The 15928-nt window shown below is 37.4% G+C and overlaps 1 protein-coding gene across 1 annotated transcript in view; it reads right to left on the minus strand.

Moving 5' to 3' along the window:
- The window catches only part of LOC102897525 (ATP-binding cassette sub-family A member 17), a 75526-nt gene that overhangs the window by 48147 nt on the left and 11451 nt on the right, over positions 1-15928 (minus strand). The window contains exons 6-11 of the mRNA XM_006914194.2: positions 12139-12148; positions 11593-11709; positions 10597-10714; positions 4224-4397; positions 2080-2252; positions 947-1090 (exon numbers count right to left, since the gene is read on the minus strand). Coding sequence (XP_006914256.2) covers positions 947-1090; positions 2080-2252; positions 4224-4397; positions 10597-10714; positions 11593-11709; positions 12139-12148 — 736 coding nt within the window. The remainder of the gene's footprint in view (positions 1-946; positions 1091-2079; positions 2253-4223; positions 4398-10596; positions 10715-11592; positions 11710-12138; positions 12149-15928) is intronic.

Here is a 15928-nt window from a genome sequence, read left to right on the forward strand (position 1 = left end):
TTTCCCTATAGATGAGCTATAGTAGCTCTCCTGCAACCAAAAAAAAAATAAGTGTGCAGATTAAAGCTAATATGATTCCAATGGCCCAGGGAAAATATATGAAAGCAAGCAAGGAAGCAGAAAGAACTGTAGTCTGGGTCAGCTTTGTTGGGCAGTTGAAATCATGCCAGAACCTTGTGCCTGCATACTGCTTGTTATGTGAAAAAAGAAAATGCTATCCTTGCTTATCGAAGCCACAGTAAATTGGATAAAGACTCAAGCATTCCTAGCTGCTGCCATAGTATGTGAAAGAGCTGGAATAATCACTTATGTCATGAATCCCCTGGGCTAGGATGTGATCCACTTGATCCCACAGGTAGAGGAAGGTGACACAAAGTGACAGTGCTGCAGCATCAGTGGTAGAGGACACCACCTCTGCTTAGGCTCATCATATTTGAAGAGTGGAAGATTCCAAACAAAAAATAATGTTCTGGAGGACACTCCAGGGCATAGAGCTTATACCCAGGTATCCTGTCACAAGAGTCCTAGTCAACGCAGGGCTCTGCATGTAGGAAATACTCAGCAAACACTGGTGAGAGAAAAAACACATACATTTGGAAGCCAACAATGAAATCTGGTTTATGATTTGATTTGGTTATGTAAAAATGCTGGTGGATCAAAGTCAGCAATCAAATGGCTGAGTTCCAGTGTGTACCAGACAAGGGTGTTTGGCATTGTGAGGATGGAAGGGGACTGTTTCAAGAGAGATCATCTACACCTTCCATCTAGTCATTTAACTTTATGACAGGAAACAGGACATTTTACATTATATTTCTAATTTTGAGAATAGTAGTACAAAGGGAAATTAAAACTCTATCACTAAATGTACCTTCGAACCACTGTCAGAATAAAATAGAAGTCTCTGTGCACTATTTCTTAAGTTCCCGGGAGATTTGTGAGCCAATACCTTGTATAGATGTTGGATTTCAATTCCTTTCATCAAACCAGTAGGCTCTTCCTGAATGAACTTGCTTTTCAGAGCTTTCTCAGTATTTTCCACATCCAAGACTGATTTTGTAGAAGATGAAGATTCTCCATGCCAGTAGGAGGGCTAGTGAGGAAATCAACTTACATTAATATGTTTAGGTGAATTGACTTTCTTCTTCTGGAAGATAAAGATTTTGGTAAATTAAATTCTCCACAACTCCTCACACCCACCCAAGTTTCCTGTATCAGACATTTAATGGTGCCTGGAGAAGTCAAGCAACTTGCTCATGGACTTGCTCACTACAAATAAACTGCATTTCACCCTACAACCCATGGTCCCAAGGATGGAGCTACAAAAGATGCCTCATATCTATGCTACTGGTGTACTGAGGAAGCCATTGTGTTGGCAATTAGTGTCCCTGTGGGCTGAGGCCTGGGAAATACTGGAGTTAACAATCTACCCACTTCTCCACACTCCAAGATGGGCAAGCATGGCAGCCTTTACAGACCAAAGTGAGTACTGTGCAATTCAGACAGGATCAGTCACTTCATAAAACCATGGGGCAGGACCAGCAGAGGCTACTGCAAAACTGAATGAGGCATAACAAGCTCAACTTTGTAAGAAAAATTTAGTCATTGTAAGAGAGAAGTGATTCTGAGAACTTCATGGGGTTGTCAAAAAAAGCTGTGTCCCTTGCCAGTACCGTGGGTACGCTGAGGTCTCAAAGAGCTTCCAGGCCATTCTAACAGTCCAAAGGGGGAAGAGTAGGTGGAGTCGTGAGGGCTCCAGCGTGTTGCGGGTGGTGTCCTGTGGGAGAATATGGGGCTGACATTTGAGTGGGCACATGTAAGATACCCACAGACACTCTCGGGGGCCTCTGCATAGGGCATCGGCAGTGGTGCAAGAGTCAGAGAAACTGACACTTGCTGTTAATTATGCTCCCTTGGCAACCACTAGCTGATAGGTGTGAGGTGAAACCAGGTTAGAGAATCAGTTTAGATTTTCTAGAGTTTGTGATTTCAATTAGGACACAACCTAGAGGGGTAGAAATATTGATGACAAGCTATAAAAAGTCTAATGTCGATCTAAAAAACAGCAACATTAGTACTCACTGTGACAAAGAAGTACCAAGGCTTAGGTGTACCATACTCCCCTGGGAAGATCGACTCCACATACCAGGTCACCAAGGTGTACAGGAAAGAGTCCAGTAGTAGCATCAGCAGCACCTGAGTAAAGTTAAACTCTCCACTTACACTGCCTATGTTCTCCCAGCGGATGCCGGTTCCTGTTCCACAGGAAGGAAACAGTCACTACATGCCAGAGAAAAGTTACAAAAAGTATATTCTGATATTAATATGATGACATCTTTGTTTTATTTCTCAACTGCCTCAGAAATTAAGGAAGGAAAAGGGTGTTATTTACTGGGCCCCTTTGAAACGAAAAACAATCTAGTAAATGATATATTAATAAATCCATAAATGAGAGCCTTGAGTGACGAACCCAGCTAGCTGCTCCAATAGCATGCAGGTCCTGATTTTAAGAAGAGGCCAAAATGTGCCGGCCATACAATCACAAAGTGGGCCCATTAACCCCCAACTCAGAGCTCTGCTTCATGTTATAGATAGTGATTCCTGCTCAGGATTAGGACTGAAAGCTCTGCACTAGACTTACTGAGAAAATGTACAGGGAAATTTCATGAGCTTATTCACCTTAGGCCTGTCATCTGCTATAAGCAGATAGGTCAGATGAACAAGAGAATCCACTCCAGCAAAGGGATGAGGGTTCTAAATAAGAAATATTGTCCTTGGATTTCTAACATATCATCAATTATATCCTTAGAGATTCCTATCTGCTTACGATCATATGCATCTGCATTTCCTTCAGCTATAACAGTAGACACGGCTTTTGTGAGCTATCCCATGCTTTTTAGGAAGGAATTCTAATCATAAGCTCAATGGGGGCAGAATTCTTTCAAACCAAGAGAATCATCCAGTCCACCCGCTCACCCAAATTCTCTCGACTTTCAACAGATAGGCTCCATTAAGTCCCATATGCCATTTAAAATCTACTTTTTCCCTGTGACTATTTATAAATTATATGGTCTCATCATTACTTTGTTAAAGAAAACCACTTACTTTCAATGAATTCTGGATAATTTCCATCTTTCATAAAATTTTAAGCACCCTTAACCCATTTAGACTATCCATAGGGGATACCTCTGATGACATCACTGGAGATTATCCCAATCACAGTAAGGAAACCCACAAACTAGATCCAACTTATAACTCCTGCTCTTGGTTTAGCAGCAGATAGCTGCTAAACCAAGCTGTACCATTTGGAATAGAGCTCTGGTGATAAAAGTTAACATCAAATAAGTCAAAGGGATGTAATGTACAGCATAGGGAACAGAGTCAACAATATTGTAATAACTATGTTTGGTGACAGATGGTTACTAGACTTGCCATGGTGAACGGCTTCATAAGGTACATAAATGTCTAATTACTATGTTGTATATCTGAAACTCTGAAACTAATATGATATTGTATGTCAACTATAATTTAGAAATTGATTTTTAAAAAGCAAAATAAATAAAGAGCTAACACAAAGCAATGAAGGCACTTGCTAAAGTTTTTACAGCAGTTCATCTTAGTACCATTGAAATGTGAAACAGGTCCATTTAGTACGTACTAAAACCCCACAGAGCTCAGTGGTTCCTACATTTTAATTGATATTTTGGCTGCAATCTTCTGCAGTGACTGTAGGTGTTCTGAAGAAAGCTTCGAACTCCAGAAACATAAGACAAATGGAAACTTGGGGTTGTACTTACAACTGTGGAAGTTGTAAGGGAGCTAGAACACCTCTGATGGAAGGTCCCCTAGACCAGCCCCGGAGGCTATGAGAATACAACATGATGTATGTAAATAGCATTATGTTATCTGTAAAGTTCTAAAGTGTTATCTGAACTTCTAATCATAGATCTATATATTTCATATCTATATAATTATAAAGATATAAGCGTAGAATTTCCTAAATCATCGATATGCTTTAGTTTTTCTCGCAAATTACATTGTAAACAGTATGGTGTGAACCATATCCTATAATTCTTTAGTGTTCTCTATAGTACCTAACAGAGTTAGAAGTACATTGTTACAGTTCAGAGCACTGAATGAAATGTGCCACTTATGTGTATTTGGAAATGAAGGTCAGCTTTGTCTGTCAGCTATGGCAGCCTACCTTGGGTACCAGTAAGGCTCACCTTTTGTCTCAAATATGGAGATTAATCGGACTCCCAGTGCCATGGCAACATTTGAGAGAAGACAAAAGGCAATCTTTTGGGAGTGGCTCCTCTGAGTGTAGCTGAAAGCAAGGTACATGTATGGGAGATAGGTGAAGAAGAAGATGATGCCTCCTGAGGCAGTTGCGACATGGGCTGCAAATTCAGAGGGAAGAAATGAAAAGAGTTTCATCAATAATGCACAAAGAAGTATGCCACTAAGCTCCTACCCCCAGCCACAGCAAGGAAAGTGTCTCTGCCTTTGTTTCAGCATTTCAAAAGGGAAGCAATCTTTTAAGAAATTTTGATAGAAACCTGTCATAGTTCCACTTTCAATATCGAAAGACTGAGAGCATTTGTGGTACTTAAAAAATGAATCGATCCTTATATAAAGGCACAAATATCTAACTGCCTAACACTTCCTCTGTCTAAAACTACATTAATAATATCTCCTATGATAAAAATCTTGAAAGGTGAGTTACCACTTATCTTTTAAGATCGCGTAGCATCTAATAAGCATTGCCTGGTACTGTGGCGAGCACTTGATTCACAACATCTTTTTTAATCTTCATGACCTCCCTGTTTTACAGAGGAGGAAACCAAGGCTTAGCCACATTAAATAAATCTTCTGAATGTCATGGAGCTGGTAAATTATGAGTCAAGCATTCGAGGTTTTTCCAGGCTCTAAGCATAGTGGCTCCAGATTTAGAAATAAGGCCAATCTGACTGAAGCATAGGAGATGAACTCAAATTAAATGCAAACATTTGATCTTCAGGAAGGTAAGAGAATAAGGATTGAAAATGTAAGGATTGCATATATTAAAAATAGAGCTGCAGTGAAGGCATCAGGCAGCTGTTTGCTGAACCTGGCTACATAAACTACAGCTGACCTGGGTGTTCTGTAACGCCTGTGAATTTCAGTGTCTTCTTTTATAAAAGGTGATAATAATTGCTAACATTTACTAAGCTCTTACTATACACCAAGAATTGTTCTTAGCATTTTATATGTACTATCCCATTTAATCTTCATTATTAAGTTATGAGATAAGTACTATAATTTACCAATTTCACAGAAGCAGAAGTGAGTGCACAGTGTCTTGACTTGCTCATGGTCAGGGGCCACACTGAGATACAAAAACAGCACTCTGAGGCCAGAGTAACAGCTTTTGATCTCGGTAAGGAAGGGATGAAGTCTGATGTCCATTTGAGGAGGGGGCAGAAGTTTAAAACAGTTGTCTCAGAGAGATTGGGACGAATTTATAAGGGAATATAATTGGATTAAAAGGCAGTGCTCAGGGGACCCCACTTGAGAATTGGAGACCTAAATGAAAAGACCAGTGCACACGGTGGAAAGTTTTTCTCCAGCCAAGTTATGCTACTCAGATATAGGTGCAGAGTAGACAGGGAGCTGGGTTTAACCAGGGGTGAGGTTTTGCAATAAAAGTTCAATGGATAACTGATAGGCGTACATTAAGGAGTTATCAGAATAATGGACCATGGGATCTGAGCTGGGTAAAGCAGCAAGAGAGGCGCATGATGGGATGATGGATAGTGAAAAAGTTTTAGGGCCCGTAGATTAGAGGTCTTTGATGGGGGTCATAGAATTATTGAAGGAGGCAGGTACAGGAGGAAAGGAGCTTAAAAAAAGATAATGGGAGTCAAGAATGGAATGTTTGGGGATGAGATCTGGTTACCCTCAATTATCGGTAAAGCTAAGCTTTAGAGGATGACTATGGGAACACGAGGTCACTAATGTGACGTGGAGGAAAAGATCATTGAAAGGAATAGGTCAAGGATTTGAGAGAAGAGAGAGCTGGACCCCTAACAATGGTCGCAGCAGCAGTTAGTAGAGAGAATCATAGAGGGCCAGGAGCTTAAATTCTTCAACAAACAAGGGGAAGTAACTAGCAGCAACAGGTGATTTCAATAAAAAGTGAATAAAATTTTCACTTCAATGGGGCTGAGTTTCTTAGCAAGAGATGAAGAGGAATGATCTGGAGGAACATTGTGTGCTCATTAACATAGATTTATAAGTAATTTTATGCATTTGCCTTATAAATTACATAGGAAAAAAAGAGGAGCTACAAACCAAAAGTACAATAATACTGGCTTTAGTTTCCTTTACTAGTTATCTTTATTTCTTCTTATGGCTTCCAGTTACTGTCTGGTGTCTTTTCGTTTCAGCCTGAAATATTTCTTGTAGGGCAGGTGTACTGGTAATAAACTCTCTCAGCTTTTATCTGACAATGTCTTAATTTCGCCTTCATTCTTGAGGGATAGTTTTGCCAGATATAAAAGTCAGCTCTTAATTTTACTGAGGATCACTTGTATCTAAAGAGTCTCTTCTCTCTTGCTGCTTTCAAAATGCTCTCTTTGTCTTTGGGTTTTGACAATATGAATGGCTCTTGCAATGGATCTCTTTTTGAATTATCGGAGTTTACTGAGCTTCTTGGGTTTGTAAACTCATGTCTTTCATTAAATCTGGAGCGTTTTCAGCCATTAATTCTTCAAATATTTTTTTTGATTCTTTTCCCTCTCTTTTCATTCTGGGACTTCCATGAAGTGTAATTTAGCACACTTGATGGTGTCTTACAGGTACCCTCAAGTTCTGTTCCAAAAAAGAAAATTCCAGGACCATATGGCTTCACAGGTGAATTCTACTAAACATTTAAAGAGAAATTAACACCAATCCTTTTTAAAACTCTAGACATGGAGACCAATGGAATATAATAGTCCAGAAATAAACCTTCACATATATTGATTTTTAACGTGTGCCAAGACTAATCAGTGGAGGAAAGGACAGTCCCAATAAATGGTGCTGGGAAAACTGGATATCTGCCTGCAAAAGAATGAAGTTAGACCCTTGCCTTATACCATATACAAAAATTAACTCAAAATGGATTAAAGATCTAAATGTAAGAGCTAAAAGTATAAAACTCATAGAAGAAAAATTAGAGGGAGGATTTCATAACCTTGAATTTGGCAATGGCTTCTTAAATGTGACACCAAAAGCACAGGTGACAAAAGAAAAAAATAGATAAATTGGACTTCAACAAAATTAAAAACTTTTGTGCATCAAGGGACACTACCAACAGAGTAAAAAGACAACCCACAGAATAGGAGAAAATATTTATAAATCATATATCTGATAAGGGATTCATATCCAAAATACATTTAGAAAACTTACAACTCAATATCAACAAAGTAAACTGAGGTTAAAAAATGGGCAAAGGACTTGAATAGACATTTCTTCAAAGAAATTGGAACCATTTGTGTATTGCTGGTAGGAATGTAAAATGGTGCAATTACAGTCCTAGGTGTTTACTCAAAGGAATTCAAAACAGGGACTCAAACAGATACTTGTACATGAATGTTCACAACAACATTATTCACAATAGCCCAAAGCTGTTCATCAAAAGATGAATGGATAACAAAATGTGGCATATCCATACAATGAAATATTATTCAGCCATCATAAAGAATGAAGTGAGGTAGGAGTCCAAGTGGTTAGCCATTCATCCCAGCACTCTTTGATGAAGAGACTATTCTTTCCCCATTGAATGGTCTTGGCACCCCTGTCAAAAATCAACTGGCCATTAGATGTATGGGTTTAATTCTAGATTCTCAATTCCATTCCATTGGTCTTTACGTCTATCCTTATGCCAGTACCATACTGTTTTGGTCCCTGTCAGTTTGCAACCAGTTTGCAATCGAGAAGTGTGAGTCTTTCAATTTTGTTCTTCTTTTTCAAAATAGTTTGGGCTTTGTGAGGCCCCTTGTAATTCCATGTGAATTTTAGGATTAGCTTGTTCATTTATGAGAAAAAGTCAGCTGGAATTTTAATAGGGATTTAATTGACTCTATAGATCAATTTGGGAAGTATTGCCATCTTAACAATATTCAGTCTTCCAATCCATGTGCATGAGATGTCTATCCACTGATATAAGTCTTCTTTGATTTCTTTCAGCAATGTTTTGTAGTTTTCAATGCACAAGTTTTTTATCTCCTTGGTCAGATTTATTCCTAGGTATTTTACTTTGGATGCTGTTTTAAATGAAATTGTTTTCTTGAGTTCCTTTTCAGAATGTTCACAACTGATTTTCATGTGTTGACCTTGTATCCTGAAAATGTGCTATATTTGTTTAATAGCTCTAATAGTCCCTTTTGTGGATTGCTTGGGATTTTCTACATATAAGATGGTGTCATCTTTGAATAGTTTTACTTCTTCCTCTCCAATTGCATGCCTTTTTATTTTTTCTTTCCTAATTATTCTGGCTTGAACTTCCAGTAGAATGTTGAATAGCAGAGTGAAAAGTGGGCATCCCTGTCTTGTTCCTGATCTTAGGGGGAAAGTTTTCAATCTTTCACCACTGAATATGACGTCATCTGTGAGGTGTTCATAAATGTTCATGATCAGGTTGAGGAAGTTTCTTTCTATTCTGGTTTTTAAAATGTTTTTATCATAAAAGGTATTAGATTTGGCAAATGCTTTTTCAGAATCAATTGACCAATAAAATTGTGTTTATTTTTTCATTCATTCTATTAAGTGGTATATTACATTGAATGCTTTTCATATGTTGAATCATTCATGCATTCCTGGAATAAATCTCACTTGGTATAGTGTGTAATCCTTTTAATATACTGATAGATTTCTTTGCTAATATTTTGTTGAGGAGTTTCCCATCTATATTTATAGCTTCATTGTGATGTATTTATGGTTTTGGCAATCAGGTAATGCTTGCCTATAAAATGAATTAGGAATATTTGTGTTTTTATTTTTGAGTTGTAAACTTTTTTTTTTTTTTTAATTCCAGGTATAAGTCTTTTATGTTATATATTATTTGAAGATGTTTTCGCCCAGTCCATGGGTTGTATTTTCACTTTCTTGATGGTATCTTTTGAAACACAAAAGTTTTTAATATTGATGAAGCCCAACGTATCACTCTTCTCTTTTATCACTTGTGCTTTTGGTGTCATATCTAAGAAATCTCTGTCTAACCCTAAGATTTACTAAGGGTTACTCCCTAAGATTTACTAAGGGTTACTCCTGTAGATCACTGAGGAGTCACTAAGATTTACTCCTGTATTTTCTTTAAAGAGTTTTGTAGTTTTAGCTCTACATTTAGGTTTATAATCTACTTTGAGTTAATTTTTGTATTTGATGTGATATAGAGATCCAACTTTATTCTTTTGCAATGTGGATATACAGTTGTTCCAGCTCTAGTTGTTGAAAAGTCTATTCCTTGCCTATTGAATTGTCTTGGCCTCTTTGTTAAAAACCAATTGATCATGAACTTTGAGTTGTGTGGGATATTTTTGCTTTCACGTGGCATTCTTTCCTGCTTTTTTCTTCCCACTCTGGTCTTGATTTATTGTATTTATGACCTAATTGTTTTTGTCTCTTGATCCAGCCCTCTGCTTATTTCTTGTACTTGACTGCAAGTTCAACTTTTTAGGTTTCAACCTGTAGCACCCCTTTAACCTTAGGTTTCAGGCATTCTTCGATACTCATACTCCAAACTCCCCATATAACTCTCTTACTTGATCATCGCCCCTGCCATATCCACCTTAAAGCTATATGCAAAAGTGGGAAATTAAATTTAGAGTTTGAATCAGGAGATAGTGTTCAGGCCTATTCAGCCTCTCAAAAAAATCCATCCTCACATTGGTAGTCAGTATTTGCCAGGGCCTATATATTAGAGCATACTATTTGATGTAAAATATTCACAAATATAAATAATAAACTACCTAGCTTCATTTATACTATACTTTTATTTTTGTCCAAGTTCTCTTAAACCCTCTTTTTTTTTTTTTTTTTTTTGGTCACCAACTGTTGGGACCTGTCCTCTATCAAAGTTTCTACCTACACTTCTCTAGGTTTAATCACAATTCAATTCTCTTGCATGCTGACTTTGACTCCACTTATTATTTTTGCCCCTTGTGGTTCATCAATTCTACCAATAGTCCTGACAGAATCAAATTCCCAGAAATTCCTCTTTTAGTATGGTGTCTTAGAAGCTACACAACTGTTATGCCCCTACTTTACAATCAAGACGTGGAAAACTATCTGCCCTGGATGTCATAGCTCTCATTTCCTTCCAAATTGGGACTTGACATTTGCATCCATTGGAAATGATATTAGGAGCCAAATGAAGCATAAAAACATACATATATGGAGATGTTTCCATAAATCTTTAATGGGGAATAGAATTATTCCATTGCTAAAATAACCATAAAAGTAAAAACTTGACTCTGGAGAAATAATAATTAATGCCTTAGGTAATGGGAATAGCAATGCTACAAGGAAAAGAAGTCATAAACACACTCCCTGAGAGGAAATTGTATCAGGACTCACCTTTTTGGAAGAATGTGCTGATCATGAATGCAAAGAAAATTGTGGCAATGGCAAAACACATTAGAAAAACAAATATCAAACTAGGGTCACTGTTCGTGAACACTGCCACATTTTTTATCTACAAAACAATCAGAGATGCACATGATTGTTACATGGAAAGAATGAGGAAAAGGCATAAATACTCCTGAACAGTACATGAATAAAAAAAAAAAGATTATCTTAAACTAAACATATACATAGATTTTTAAGGCCAGTATCTATTATCATTTACAAATTATGCTCTGCACATGCATCTTTTTAAAGGAAAGCATAAGTTTGAATTCAATTTTTGATTCAATGTGAATTTTTTTTGCTTTAATAAGAGAGTTTATCCCATTTATCATGATCACTATTACAGATTACTATTTTTTTTTTTGATATCTTATGTTTCCACTTTTTAATGTTTTCTGGCCATTTTCTTTGTTTCATATATTTTATATAGTCTGAATTTTCTTGCCTTCCTTTGTCCAAGTGGTAATTAAGAAGGTAAATTTTCATATATCCACATAATGGTTATAATTTAGTTATTAAACTCAAGTTAGCAAATTGGAGCACCAAATGCCATTGACAGCATAAAAGGAAAACAAACAAGATATTATAAAAGAGTTTATATTTTACAACAACTATTTTCAACTATTTGTAGAAAACAAAATTTATAATATTTTGAAGTTTATAAAACACATATTTTGGAATTCCATTTTCCTAATGAAATTTACCACATCCATGTCCAGTACTTGAAGACGAGGCACCACAGGGAAGGCAACGCATTCCTGGATCCTAAAGTTTAAATGCTTAATCCCCCAAAGTTTTAGCAAATAGCACCACACATCAACTTGAGGTTCTCCAAGCATTCATCAATAGTGTGTTTTCATCATCTATTGAATCTCAGCACTACCACCAAATTTCTCTTACACCTCTTCATAGCTTAGCACATCCTTAAGGACAATAGACACGTACCTCTGTGCAGAAGAGAATGGTCATGAAAGAAACAACAATTAAAGCAGAAATGAAGAACATAATGAACCAAGCAACCCAGTGTTGCCAGTTGCGCAGTCCAATCATACACATATACTCCTAGGAAAAGCAAAAGAACCAGACATTACACAGGCTAATGCTCAGTTCCAACAGGTCTGGTTTAGCTGTCTGTTACTGAAACCCCAGCAGAATGGCAGGAAGGGTCATGTGTGTGTCTTGGAGAGAGGTGGCTAGTGAGGATGATGAAGACTAAATGAGTTGAAAAGAGACCTACAAACCAGGGAGTGGCATTTATCTGGTTTAGACATGGTAGAGATAGGCCTTGTGTTAAAATTATTCTTTTAAAATGGTAAGCATACTGTTAGTTCATTCATTTATTGCACACCTACTATAAATGAAGGGCTCCTATGGCCCCACGGATAGAATACGATGATATGGCCTTGGCATCCTATGCTCTGATTGCACAAAGCTTCCTGCAATTCACTGAACACGCCTGACCCCTATGTCTTTTTTTTTCTCTTTTCATACATGTTGTTTCAACTCATTCTTCTCTCATCCTCTCTATAGCGAAATCCTACTTGATTTTCAAAACCTAGTCCAGAATCGACTGCTCTGTGAAGCCTTCTCTGGTCAGCTTGCCCATCCTCTACAAAGCCATAACATCTGTACATTCCCATACCTTAATACTTGGGATTCTTCTTAACATTTGGCTTTATTGCTGTGAATTGCCTGAGGGAAAGGATTGTGTCATTTATATCTGTATCCCTAATGTATGTTTCTGGTAAATGTAAGTCACTCAGTAAATGTTTGATAAGTGAATAAATGCAAAGCACTGTGCTAAGTACATGCAGGAAAAGTGAAAAATATAAAAAGCAGAGCTACCGCCTTCCAAAGTCTACAATCTAGTATTGGAAATACATACATAATAATAACCCTGTAGATTCTACACTTAAAGTATAGAAAAGAGCCCTTTTATCTTTTAAGATTAGAACTAGTAGTGGATCGATGAATCAAAAACAAGTTGCTTAAAGCAGGGGAATCATAAAAATTATATACATTTAACTTAAAATTTTATTTTTACTTATAACATATAAATGCATATGTGCTGGTATCTTCAAGTCAGAACACAAATTCTTCTTTTGAAGCTTCGGCCTGCTCATTGGAGCACTAACATAACACCCACCATAAAGTTCACTCCTGGATCACAATCTTGAAAATGAACTGAGGACATAAATACAAGGTGTGAAGCAAACTAGTACAGACTCTGACCAGGTTAATTTATTTCCCCAAATTTTGCAGTGGTTTCACCCACATGAAATTTATTAATGTTTTTTAAAGAGCAGCCTTACTGAATCTTTCCAAAACATTCAACTAAACTTTCAAAGCCAACTTCATTCCATTCTACTCATTTACATAATATTTAATTAAATCACAAATTATTAGAACAAGTGCAGGTATAAGAGATTTAGAAACAAGCCTTGATAAGCCTATAGCTCAGCAGGTGATAAGCCCCTGTGTACTAGAGAGAAGCCTACCAGCTGCCTCGTGCTGGGAGCTCTAATCAGAAAGCTTTACAGAGGTGATGGAGTGTTAGTTAATGCGAGAACTGATTATATGGAGATCAGTTAAGAAAACTCCATCTGTAATATAATAGAGATGGAAACAACATGCTATGAGAAGATGAGATGAAAGACTAATGAAATTTAGAAAGGATTCCTGAAGAAGATGAACTGCAATATGAATTTTGAAGTAGAGGGTACTCCAAACAGAGGGGCCCGCCTATAGGAGGAATCGTACAGTTAGCATCTATTTGGGGAATAGAAAGGAACTTATTCAACTAGAGCAAAGGGCTTATGCCAGGTGGGAGAGATAATCCAAGAGTCTTCTAAATTAAAGACAATTCATTTTAATCCTTCTTAAGCCATTTACATAGCAAAACTAGATTAACACCAGCTAATCTAAGAAGGGACTAGCTCTGAGAATACTGTGGTGATCTGTGTTCAAAAAAGTGACACTAGTTGCTCTTCCCTCCCCCCCATTCTCCCCACCTTGGTCCCAGAGACAAATTCGGACATGGCATTCTCCCTCATGGGACAGATGCCATACTAATGACTCCTCCTGGAATATAACTTACCTACTCCTGGGTCCTTAGGCTATCATCTGAATAGAGAGATGAAGCCAGTTCCATCTATACTATCAGCCTCCAGGGCTACAGGCTTTTTAGTACTCCCCAGTGAGCTACCTTTTCCAGACAATTCACCTAGCAGAAATAGAGCACGTTTCTCTGACATATTTCATTTCAGAGTCTACTTGGAAAAACTGAAGTTTAATTATTAGAAATCTGTTTTACTTTGCTTAGGGAGAGATATTCTTATCTGAGAATGAAAACTATTTTTTATTGCTAGGTCATACTGCTCCGTATAAAGTTATCTTAAAATTATTAATCTCTTTGTGCCTTAGGTTACCTCCTCTGCTACATAAGAATAATAGTAGTCGTTATCTCATAGAATTGTGTATCATTCGGGGTCCCAAAAGAAAATAGATGTTACATTCAAATTAGAATAATTGGAGGAGGGTTTGTTTTTAACAGACCTAATTACGAATGGCTGCATGAGGACAGGAAACCCTATAGCAGTACTTCTCAACCTTTTTGGTACCAGAAATCTGTTCTCCTATGAGAATCTAATGCCTGATGATCTGAGGTGGAGCTGAGGCAGTGATGCTAGTGCTGGGGAGTAGCTGCAAATACAGATGAAGCTTAGCTCACCAGCCACTCACCTCCTGCTGTGTAGCCAGTTCCTCATAGGCCACAGATCTTACTTGTCTGCAGCCTGGGGGTTGGGGGCTCCTGCCCTATAGCACAGTTCAGAAATCTAGGGCTTGTAGCAACAGAATTTTTACCACTCTTGGGCTCAAAGAGATAAGAAGGAAGAGAAGTTACTAGAACCCAGAAGGGGAAATAGTTTTATGGAGCAAGATATCTTGAGAGGACAGTGACCTTCTGCCAGGCTCCCACAAGTGGGAGCATATTTTGGAATGCCTACAGGTCAGCCTTCAGGGCAGAGAAGAAGGTAAAAAATGGTGAAGAGCGAATCCAAACACATAGGATTTCAGTGCAAGCTGTTAGGAGAGTGAAATGAATCAGTGCTTCAGAGAATGCCTAGTACATGGAAAGTATCATATACCAGATACATGTTCTATTAAATCAATCCATGATGACACGTTTTATGTCATTTTGTTTTGGTTGGATTTTGTTTCTTGAGCTATTCTAAATATTTTCTTTTCTTTTAAAAGGAGAGGTAATCCATTTACATTTATTATTGTAACTGCCATGTTTGGTCTTCTGCTATCTCGTTTAATATTATACCTTCTGTATGCTTTTTCATGATTTACTTTGCTTTTGTCTTTCGGTATATGGACTATATTTTCTTTCTTTTTATTTTTTCCAGAGTTTTAAAAGTTGTGTCCTACTTTTAAATAGTATTGGTGGTTATTTTTAAGTTTTCAAAAGTGTTCTTTAACCTACTTTCGTCTAAAGAACATACTTAGGCATGAAATAGGAAACAGATGGCCAATTCAATGACCTGAGTGTAAACATTTGATGCCTTCAACAATTTATTGCTGAAACAATTTAACAGGGAAGGGAAAACTCTCTCCTACACCAGAGAACAAAAAGGGGATTCCAACAACATACCAGAAGGTTCTAGTTTCCCTGTGTTTTTTTTCAGTTGGTGCAGAGTTAGCCTGTTGTCTCACTATCATCTACTACAGCAGAAAGCAGTTCCCCACCTTATTAAAGTACTTCCCTGTCATTTAAAATTTTTTTAATTTAAAAAATAAAAATTAATTAATTAATCTAATTTTAAAAATAAAAAATAATAACTAAATAAATAACTAAATAACTAAATAAATAAATAAATGAAAGAAATGCTTCCACAGGCAGCCCCACAAGACAATATCGGTTCAACCATTCCTGACAACTGATACACAGAGCAAACCAGACATCATTGGTGAGGCATTCATTTTGGATGATTTCCCCCTTGGTTAGTCATTGCACAGGCACTTTCTGATCACCTACCACGTGCAAGCCAGTGTGTTAGCAAAGCAGGAACCATTAGGCTGGTCATACCCAAACTAAAAGTAGGGACTCAAGTAGTAACAATACATGGCATTGCCTAAGTTGCAATTGGATTAGAACGACGAAAGAACATCCAAGTTCCAACTCACCTTGGAGGTTGCTCTGATACCCAAGCGACCTCTTACCTACCTTGGCCTCATTCCTACTCTAGTCATTTTTCATTAGCAGCTTCCATACATT

Source organism: Pteropus alecto, unplaced genomic scaffold (assembly GCF_000325575.1).
Source record: "Pteropus alecto unplaced genomic scaffold, ASM32557v1 scaffold44, whole genome shotgun sequence".
NCBI classification, from domain to species: Eukaryota; Metazoa; Chordata; class Mammalia; order Chiroptera; family Pteropodidae; genus Pteropus; species Pteropus alecto.